The following is a 10,844-nucleotide window of genomic DNA, read 5'->3' as shown; positions in this document are numbered from 1 at the left end:
CAATGATGGGAACAAGATACTTGGCGATTACAGTGAGTGCATTGAGATGTCTGTAATCGATGCACAAGCGCCATGTCCCGTCCTTCTTCTTAACCAGAATGACTAGGGATGAAAATGGGCTGGTACTTCTCTGAATGATCCCGGAATGCAGCAGTTCTTCCACTTGGGCTTCAATTTCACATTTTCAGCTTTGGCTTGTGACGGTACGGCCGTATGTTCACTGGCTGTGCACCCGGGATGAGAGGAATTCGATGGTCACAGGCGCGCCGGGGTGGCAGGCTTGTTGGCTCGGCGAAGACATTAGGAAACTCATCGAGAACTTGCTGAATACAATCTGGAGTTGGCGCTGACGACTCTGTTGTTGGTGCGACCACACACAAGTGCACGACATGAGAGATGGCTCCTTTGCTGCAGAGCCCCCACAACTGAATGTTGTTGATTGCTTCACACACTGTTGATGCAGCATCGTGTCCGACAAGGCGGAGCGGCCCCGCTGGTGTAGGGATCTCGATGAAGCATGCACGCCAATCCACCGTCATGGGACTATGCTTCTCGAGCCAGTCCATCCCCAAAATGGCGTCGTAGGTGCCAAGAGTGAGCACTTTCATGTCGGTGAAGAACTACTGGCCTTGTGAGTACCAGGCGCAACTGGGCACAAAAGAAGAGCACGCCAGTTCGCCGCCGTCGGCTACTCGAACACGCCTAGACTGTGGTAGAGGCTGCACCCCGGTGAGAGATTCTATGAATCTGGCGTCGATGAAGGAGTTGGAGCTGCCCGAATCCACGAGTAACAACACCTCGCGGCCCTGGATCCAGGCGCTCAACTGGAATCCCTTGGCAGAGACTCCTCTGTCACAACGGATACTGAGATCGCCATGACCGCGTCGTCGTTGGTGCTTGGTGCTGGAATTTGTGTGTCGATGAAGTTGTCGATGCCGAACATGTCGAGTAGTTCCTCGACGACATGTAGTTGTACTGAAGTGGGGCACGTATGATCGTGCCCCCACCTCTCGCCACACTTGAAGCAGAGGCCGTGGCTCGCCTGTAGTCGCGCAATGTCTTCAGCTTGGACGTATCAGCCCGTGCTGCGTCTGTGCCACGGCGATCGGTGGTGACCGTGGGCGCGGTGTGGCGCGCCGGTGGCGGTGGCGGTGGAAGCGGTAGAGGTACTGCTGCGCGGGGTTGCACTTCTGGCGGTCGTGGCGGAGTACCAAACGCGCCGCCAGCCACTTCCTCCTGAAGCAGCGCGAGGGCGCAAGCCGTGTCCAGATCAGGCGGCCGCTGCACCAGCACCACCGCTCGTATGTCGTTCCTCAGGCCCTCGACAAAACGAGTTAGGAAATAATAAGGGTGAATTGAATCATAGTAAGAATTCAAATGGTTGATAATCAACTCAAACTTTTTAATGTAATCTGCAACAGAAGTCGTCTGGCGAATTGTGTAAAACTGGCGTATGAGCATCTGATGGCGATCACGGCCAAAGCGAGTGCTCAACAGAGTTGTAAAGGAATCCGAATCGAACTCACCTAAACGCTTTTGGATTGATTGCAGCCATACATCTGCTGATCCGGTGAAGTTCAGAGCTGCCATGGGTACCCGGAAGGAAGGCACGATCCCAAACATGGCAAAGTATTGTTCACATAGGGTTTTCCACAGGTTTGGATTTTCGCCCGAAAATTGGGGGAATGTGATGGATGGGTGTGCCTGGCCCAGGCCAGCAAGCATCTGACTGGCGTGGCCGAAAGGGGACAACAACACTGGGGTGGTGGGATCAGTGGTCGTACCGTTAGCCGGGAGCGGCGGCGGCGTCGTGAGGGACGCCGCCGATGGCCCCCGTTTGGTGTGGAATTCGCCGTGGCCATCGGGCCCTTGAGTCTGGATCGCTGCTTCGCGCTCTCAGGTACCGGATCCGCGTTGGATCGGGCCGGAGGAGGTGCTTGCGCGTGCTGCAGAGTCATGACAGCGTCGCTCAGATCCGCCAATCGACGCTCGAGATCGGGCGCCAGGCAAGCAGGTCATCGATCTTGGCCGATGTAGATTGCTGGGCCTTGGTGAGACCGTCGATTGCGGCCTCTATCTTGGACTCGAAGAGGTTAAGAAAGGCCGAGACGCCCGGATCCATCGCTTCTCGCGCTTGCCGCAAGCCTCTCGTCTCGATGAGGTGCGCCAGAACGGATCGGGGAGGGAGACTATTTGGTCTCTCATACCAAGTGTTAGGTAGCGAGCGGGGTGGAGTAGGATCGATCTGGTCACTCTCTGAAGTAGTAGCAGTACAGATCGAATTACAGGAGATTGGGGAATTGTTGCATCCCCTTGTTAGAGTCTGAAACAAAATGGAGCTCCCACGTTCGTTTGGATTCTGGACCGTTCGATCGATCTCCCTGACGCGTAGTGGCCGTCGGATGTCCTGGTGGACTGGTACTGGCCGTCCGATCAAACCGGCGTTCGATCCGCGCCGTTCGATCTCGTCTGCCGCTGCTGCAATGGAATTTCTGGTGCCACCGCCTGTAAATCACGTGCCCCACTGAGGGCATTGTCGTCTTTTCACCCGCTGACGTATAAAATGCAGCGGCCCGTGTGTAACCCTAGGCGCCGCTCCTCCCGCAGCCTCTTCCTCTCCTCCCGCACTCGCGCCTCTCCTCTTCCTCCATGCCATGGCTCCCCACCCTCTTCCTCGCACCGCCATCTCTGCCTCCTCCCCTCCGGCCGCCACCTCTGCCTCCTCCCCCTCTCGCCTCTCCTCCTCCTCCTGTAGGATCCCATCCCCCTCACACCTTTCCTCCTCTCCTCCTGTCATTCCCCTCCCCTAACCCTAGAACTGACGAGGAGGCCGAGCCGCCGTCTGCTGCCGGCCCAAGGTCATCGAGGGGCACGGGCCACGACTCGCGCGGCCGCTCACCGAGGGGCACGGGCCATGACTCGCCCAGCCGCTGCACCCTGGCGACGCAGGGCCAAAGGCGACGGCCGCGCTTCATCATCGCCGAGAGGAGCTGCTACTGCTGCTGCTCGCCATCATCGGGAGGCGAGGACGCTGCTGCTGCTCCGCTCATGGACACGGAGCCTTCGTCCCTGCTCGCCAAGGTGAGCTCTCGCCCATACCCCATCCTCCTATTCTTTTTTTCTTCTTCTCTGACCCCCGTCTCGTCTTCTCTGTTTTGTTGGTACAACGGCTAACGACAGCAATGCCGACAGCCAAGGGAGGAATTGGAAGGTCCCCTCCCCCTCTCTCATCTTTGTTCCCTTCCCTCTTTCTTCTACTAGGCCAATTCAGTTTTTTTTTTGCTCTTGTCTTGTGTGGTCTAATCGTGCTCATATCCTTAATTGAGTCATTAGCAGAATATTTGTTTGCTTATCACACAACAACTCATCCAAGTGAGACCTCTCTGTTTATTTCTTCTCTTCTCTTCAGAGGAGAGGAGAGGAGCCCAAATGAATTAATGAAAGCAGAGGAATTTATTTCAAACCACAAGGTCCTTGAGTCAAAACAAAGCAAGATTTACAGCTTCCCAGTAACAAATAAAATCCCCGCATCCACTGCAAAAAAATGTGTGTGTGTGTGTGTGTGTGTGTGTGTGTGTGTTTGTGTGTGTGTGTGTGTGTGTGTTCAGATATAAGATACGATGACAACAAAGGAATTAAAGGATCTTTAATAATTAACCCATGTATGTATGTATGCGCTGGTAGGTAGTTGATGTAGTTTCAAGCAAGTAACAGGCGTGGAGAGGTCGTCATGTCACTCTTTACTTGATGATAAGATAATTCTCTGTTCTAATGTCACTTACCTGATAAATAAAGCCAATTTGGTTTGGGGCTCTCTGCCATTCATATGTAGTTCAATGATGCGGTCTGAATCATGTAGACATATTTCTCCGGTCCTCACCGTTATGCCTTTGGCTTCATTCACACTGGTTACTTTGGTTCTATTAATTAAGCCAAAGTAGAGTAGGAAACTTCACTCACTGTTATTTCTCTTGTTCCTCTTGTGTAGCAGGATTCAGTTCACTATAGCACCGTTGCCATCATTGTTGTGATGGCGCCTTGGCGCTGCTGCTTCCGTGTGGTGGCACTGTTCAACGTCCGCTACAAAACCAACCAGGATGAGCTCCTCTCCTTGCCTCCGGTGGGTGCTCTGAGATTGTCGTGGCCATCAATGTTCATTATTGTGGCAGGGTTATACAGCATTGTGAATGGACAAATTCAGTTTCGTCCGATTTTCTTCTTCAACTCTCTTGTTTGCCTGAGGATGAACTGAAATTTAAATGTATCCTTCCTGTCTAACGGTGAAGATCGATTTGGAGTGGTGTTTTTTTTGCGGGGTGGGGTGGGGGGGGGGAGCTTAGTCAACTTAATGCAGCATGTGCTTTGCGCGTTGTTTCTGGTGAAGCAGCATACTGATCATACTGATTCAATGTTCTAATCCAAATATGTGGTGCATAGTGCAGTTGCCAATATTCTGTCTTTTATGGAGTTTCTTGAGTTTTTTGTGACTGCCATGATGGAGTTTTTTTTACAATATTTTGTGTCCTATGGAGTTTCCTGGTCGGTGGCAGCTATGATTTTGGTGGTGACAGTCTTTTAGCTATGACTTTCCCTACTAAATGAAATCAAACTTATTAAATCTACATTTCCTCTGCTGTGCATAACATGCAGATTGATAGGTGACTGCTAAATGGTTGTGATGACATATATGAACTCAGATTGCATGCTAATGTTTATGCTCAGCCATTTATGTGATGATGAGACAGTTGGTTTAATAATCGCTTCTTTGGCATATTGGTTTTAGCCAACAATTCTGAACCAGGAGTGTGTTGATAATAACTTATCATTGAATCTGCTAACTGCAATGTCTTAATGCAGGTTCTAACATACATGCAGCAATCAAAATAAATGGCTATGAATGAGAAAGATAAACTTGCAAAGATAATTCAATTGTTTAGAACTCAAGAAGAAATAGAAAACTTGAGGAGTTGAAGTTCCTTCTCGTTTGCTCATTTTCGGTGGTTCAGGCACGTGTCGTTGATGTTGGTCAAGCCAGTGCCCTCCTCTTGAACTAATTTTCTTGATGGTGGTCAGATATGGGGGTGCAGTGGTGAGCCATTGCTTCTCCTCCACCATCTCCTCTGATATTTTGCTGCAATCCATACACCAATTTATAAATGGAGTATATTTAAAAAATGAACTCTTTCTTGTATTTTAAGGATTGAGACAGTTGGTCGAGTTACCAATTTGTGGCTCTCCTACGCGCATGAGGAAGGCGATGCCATTATGCCTAGGCTGCCACGGAGCCGAACAAGAACGGTGGTCGGCCTGTCACCTAACTCCATCAAGGTAGTCCGCTAAACCTAGATTACCAGGAACCTCCTCAATATTACCTATCCTGTTACCACTTTACTATTTGATTCCTTAATTCCAGATAACTTGTGCTGATTATTTGAGGAGTAGACATTTGAACCATAGTTTAGTTATATCGGGTACATTTTTTTTAGGAAAATAGTCATGTATCTGTTACTTTGATAACGGGGTTAATTTTACAGAAGATATAAGTTACCACTGTATTGTTAGTGCATTGATGGTCAAGCATGCTACTTTAATATCTTCCTGTAAGTGCCACAAAAATTTATGCAGGTGGTCATAGCATGTTGCCATTGGATTAAAAAGATATATTTTAGAGTGTGGTCTTTGTATGCTTATTGTATTCATTTCTAATGGCTTCTGGTGGCTTAATATGCGCATTTGAGCTTTTATAAATTATATGATGTCTCAACAAATGAGTTGTATACTATATGTTATTGGGCATTGGATTATAGAAACATGAGCAAATAATTTTAGGTCGTTCCAGTTAAAATGCCTTCTCCTGTGTGCAGGTTTCGCTGTCGACCGTGTGTGGTTTCAGCATCGTTTCTTGCTACTACAGGATCAGAGTCGTTGTAGACTGGGAGGTAAGCGTTGGGAGGAATGCATTTCATTGTTAGAAATTTAGTCTTCTAAAATGATATGCATCATTGTTTGATATCAATATTAGTCAATCCGAAAAGAAACTTGATGGCGACATGCCTCCTTGGAACAATAGAAACTATCTTTATATAGAGGGGAAGCAAACAAACATAATTATTTCTTCTGGTTTACTATTACTTACGTAGCTCATAGTAATAATCACATATTTTTAACTATTCTATGTTTTGCTTACCTAACAAGACCGTAGGAGAATTTCACTCTTGTATAGATTGGGTTGCCGCTCTATTAGAGATGTTTAGATTCCTGATATTTTAAGCATCGAAAAATTAGCACATATGCCAGCTATTTGTATTCCTCTGAACTGATCCATTTTTCTCAAAATTGTTGTTTCTATATACAGGCAATAAAAACTATCAGGCCCGTTCATGTTGTGTTGGGTTCGGCCCAGTTACAAGACAGAGGCAGAGGAGATGAATACAAGAAGTCGAGAAGACACCCTTCTCTCTGTTTCTAAATTATAGAGTACCTCGCCTCCTCGCTGCCCGCCGGGGGTGCCTGGTTCAGGTCCGCCCTCGCCTGTTGCGTCTACGTCCTGCTGGCGCAGCTCGCCGCGCTGGGTACGAGGCCGTGGCGGCGGCGGCGCCCGTCGAGGCCGAGGCGCTGCTGCTGCCTGCCGTGCAGGCGCTGGCCTGGGAAGCGCTGCTGGCGCTCGCGCTGCGGGCGCGTGCTGGCGGCCGGGGCAGGTCCCCGGCGCTCGTCCGGGTCTGGTGGGTGCTCTCCTCACTCCCCACCGAGATCCTTGATTGGTGATCCCAGCTCTTCGTGCTCGCCTCGCCCCGCTCCGCCGTGTCAGGTGCTCTTCCTCTCGCTCTCTTCCATCCCCTCCTTTCCTTATTAATGTCGCCGCCACCTTGGCCACAGTCAACCGATGGAAGATGGAGTAGGGATCGGGAGAGGAACAAGGAGTAAGAGGAGACCACTTGCTGGTGGCTAGAGAACCACATCCCCAGCGCCATGCTCCTGAGTCCACTTCTACTGCCTCCAGTCGGAATACCTACCTACAACAGCAAGGTACTATGCAAGAATCGCGTTTTTATTTGAGAGAACTTGTTTTTGTTGCTGTTGTGAATGACATATGTAAGTGCCACGTTGGATCATTAGATTTTTGTTGATGTAGTACATGATCCTCCAGGTTAATTACTAGCAAGTATACATTCATTATTCTTTGCAAAAGAAACTAATGCTAAAACAGATCTTGGAAACATTCAGAGAAAAAAATGGCGATCGAAACCAAAATTCATGCATAAAGAAAATGTTATACCTGTGCCATTTAGGGGTGTTTAGGGACTAAACCAAACACGGATTATGTGGTTTGGTGCCAGGCCGGCAACCACCGGTTTAAAGCACCCTGGATACTAACCACCGGTCTTCCATGTTAAGCATGTAATAACTGGCTTGCCTGGCAGCGTACATCCTATATAGGCTGATAACAGATTCATTTAGCATACTATGTTTTTATTGGCATGTTCTTGGAATCTGGCTCCTTGACTTCTCCAACAACACTATGCAAGTTAGTGCTTTTAGATGAGTAAGTAGTAGTCATGTTCAAGAATTTTGCCCAGACCAAAATGCTATGGCTAATCTCACTTGATTTTGCCATGGAATTGCGTAAAAGTAGATCTGATTTCTTTCAGTGTAATTAGTACTATTTACTCTACAGGCAAAATATTTGTTTTGTTTGTCCTGCTCAATCGCTCATCCTGATAGGTGTTAATAACCAATATACTGTTTCATTCCTAACTTAAATTGCTGGATTAGTTTTACTGTTTGAACAAATCTGATTATGCAATGCAAAGGAAAATCAAGGATTACTTTTCTTGGTACATATGCAGTGTGTTTTTTGTTTACAGTAGTAACAATTTAAGTAGAGGCCAGATGCAGTGACAGAGATTGTGGACGATATATATGAGTTGGATATATTGAGCAATATGCGTGTTATGCCGCTGTTGAATTAGGTGAAGAATAAATGGTGCTGATAGTATAATGATTTGTTGTGCCTTTGGCAAAATATCCAATAGTTTGTGTTGTTTTTAAGGAGCATGCTGCCTATATTTTTCTTTCTTCATGGCAGCTTTCATTTCATATCTGGACAATGAATGCAGGCTCTTTCATTTCATATATGGACGGCAAGGGCGTCTTCAGTAGCGTCTAAACAGGATTCGACTGCCCACTTGATGCCAAGGGAGATGCATCGCTGTCGCCGTCAAGGGACTCAACCAGCGCGGCCTCCAGGTACAGCGCGCCCAGCGCCACAGTTTTTTCATCTACGAGTTAATTTATTTCCCATTATGTTCTATTTCCCATGTGATTCAACTTCCAATTATTTTTGCCATGGGAGAAAGGATTGACTGAATGTGACCAAATCTAAAGAAATGCTAATTGAGGTTTGTTTCCACGTACAACAATGTAAGATCCTTCATCCCATTGTTACAACCACACACAAACTTGAGCCTCCCAGAGCACCTGGATTTTCAGCCATTCGATTGAGTAGCCAAATGTTTGATCTTCAGATAGAATTGAATCGATCCATGTGTAAACTAAACTGTTATGGGTTGAACTTCGAGGAGCTCAATCCATACATCTACATTGATGTTATTTACCTATGAGATTAGAGAAAAGTGGAATGCTCCTTTTTTAACTAGGTGCATACATTCACTTCATTTTTAGATTTTACATGCCCCCTCCTGGTTCTAAGAACATATAGACATGTAATTTTGTTTCCTATTTTGTTGGTCAGTTTTTGTTAGCTAATAAGATGTTTTTTTTGCAGAGATTCACTTAATTTGGTATAAAAACAATATAGCCACTGCCATGTCGATGCACTCTGAAGCTGAATTGTTTTTTGTGGTTTCATATTTTATTTGGAAGAATGTCTGGGACCAACTATCATTTAAAACACGAAGAATATGGTATATAATCGCTGAGATGCTTTGTTCTTTTTCTGTTTACATGTACAAGCTACAATAGCTTGGACCTTTTAGGGCCCTCATTGTTGTTTGGAAACAGTTCTTGTCTTTGCTATAACAATGCACACTTTTCTTTGAGAAGAAGAATGTGCTCATTGATGCTATTTAGTCCATACTTAATTTTTCTGCATGGTGTCTGAAGGAGTAGTATATTGAACCATAATTAGCACCACTGGATAATTCTCATGAATATATGTTATACTCATCTTGATGCTTATTTATATACGTGATGATTCAAGACGACTCTTTTGCCTTTATATTCTTATCGTACTTTCCATTTCACATTCTTAGCTGTTTATTATATTTTTCTACTTGCTCACTAAACAATGCATTGACGTCCAGTTTCTTTCTCCGTTATGTCCATTCGTCGCAGATCCCTGGATTATTTTGTGCGTTGTATATACTCTGTACAAGTTTGGCAATGCCCATTTTTGTCATTTAAAAGTACTATTTTGCTCTGTGCTATAATAACCATTTGGGACTCATACAAAGTATTTGGCCTGGATGGTTGAATTTATAGGGACATGCTACCTTACATGCCATTATGCAACCTATACCATGCTTGTATCATGGTAGCATTAACCCCTCCCTCGACATTTGTTTAAAATGTAAATGGAATCAGCTCTAATATAAGGAGTTATTTTGAAAATAGAACATCTGGATATGAAATAGCTAATTTATTTTGTACTGATTTACAACATGTGATTCACTACTTTCTTTATCAGGTGTTCATGTTATTTCTTCGCTTCTTTTTGGTGTTGTGCTGCCCGTTGAGAGCCGACAGGAAGAATAGGAAGCAGAGTCCGTAGGTCATGGCTTTGTGCAGCTAGCTAGCATGAATAATCGTGCTGGACGATCTGGAGCTGGATTTGCTGCTCGGGCTGGGGCTGGAGCCGGAGCTGGAGCTGGCGTCACCTGCCTCTGCCAGGAACCGTAACTGCCTCTTCCTTGAGCTGCTCCTGCCTTTGCCTGGACCTGCTGCTGGCTGGAGTTGCACCTGCTGATGGCGGAGGAAGGAAGCGGAGGATCTGCTGGAGGAGGAGGGAGGCGGAGCTGCTGGATCTGGACAGAGGGCTGAGGAGGAGGGAGGTGGAGGATCTGGGCAGATGGTGGAGGAGGGAGGCGGAGCTTCTGGATCCGGGAGGAAGAGGGTTGGAGGTAGAGGAAGGAGGCGGAATTCAAATTGAGGGGGAAACCTGGTCTTTTTCACGGTTTTCGCCTGGTCGGAGAATTTCTCCAGCGACTGATTGCATTCTTATGCTTCCAGGTTTATATCAGCAACCTGCCTTTACTATTAGGTTTTCATAATTTTGACTACATAAGTATGTGTGATTACTGAACTATAGACTATAAATGTAGTCCTTTATTTGAGCTTTTATACGAGTGCATTAGATGCTGGTTTTGAGCATTTGTTTTGCATGTTTTTTCCTGATGTTATATTATCTATTTACAAGTCTCTCATGAAGGAGTACCACTCTATATGAACTTTTTGTGTTTGTGGTTTTTTATACTTGAAATGCTTCGGTGGTTGTATATAGATACACCCGGCAGCTTGCTGCCGGGGTGCGGCAAGCCGCATTTCCTATCTAGTCTAGTGGGAATACATGAAGAACAGAGGAGCTAGGAGCTAGGGTTGCTGCCGTCTAGAATCGCCTGATCCACTGGATGCTCGTCTCCTCCTGGTTGCTCGCACTTGTAGTGGACGTAGTGGGCCTTAGCGCGTCCATTCCGGCCTGCTGGTTCGTGGGCTGGGTCGCCTGATCCGCGTGGGCCGCTGGGAAGCGTGGTTGTTGGTGGAGGCACTGCCCTGCGGGTCCTGCTTGTCAGGGGCGTTGAAATCATGAGAGTGCAGATCGAAGAAAT

The 10,844-nt window shown here is 46.7% G+C and overlaps 1 protein-coding gene across 5 annotated transcripts; it reads left to right on the top strand.

Moving 5' to 3' along the window:
- The first annotated feature begins 2,599 nt into the window (after positions 1-2,599).
- LOC119366194 (extensin-like) lies at positions 2,600-10,431 on the top strand. 5 transcript variants are annotated; one of them, XR_005175959.1, is made up of 11 exons: positions 2,600-3,081; positions 3,181-3,211; positions 3,992-4,120; positions 4,858-5,089; positions 5,199-5,328; positions 5,865-5,939; positions 6,356-6,808; positions 6,877-7,026; positions 8,118-8,247; positions 8,786-8,801; positions 9,707-10,431. XR_005175959.1 is itself a non-coding variant. In XM_037631888.1 (5 exons), exons 1-3 carry the CDS (start codon positions 2,650-2,652, stop codon positions 5,052-5,054), a joined length of 612 nt encoding a protein of 203 aa, XP_037487785.1. In that variant the 5' UTR covers positions 2,600-2,649; the 3' UTR covers positions 5,055-5,089; positions 5,199-5,328; positions 5,865-5,943. The 5 variants fall into 5 exon arrangements, 1 of the variants encoding a protein (XP_037487785.1); XR_005175956.1 differs by having other exon boundaries at positions 8,786-8,924; XR_005175957.1 differs by having other exon boundaries at positions 3,989-4,120; positions 8,786-8,924.
- Positions 10,432-10,844: the final 413 nt, after the last annotated feature.

This window comes from Triticum dicoccoides, chromosome 2B (assembly GCF_002162155.2).
Source record: "Triticum dicoccoides isolate Atlit2015 ecotype Zavitan chromosome 2B, WEW_v2.0, whole genome shotgun sequence".
In the NCBI taxonomy this organism is placed as follows: Eukaryota; Viridiplantae; Streptophyta; class Magnoliopsida; order Poales; family Poaceae; genus Triticum; species Triticum dicoccoides.
Note: the sequence above shows the minus strand (reverse complement) of the source record. Positions and strands in the feature narration are given on the sequence as shown.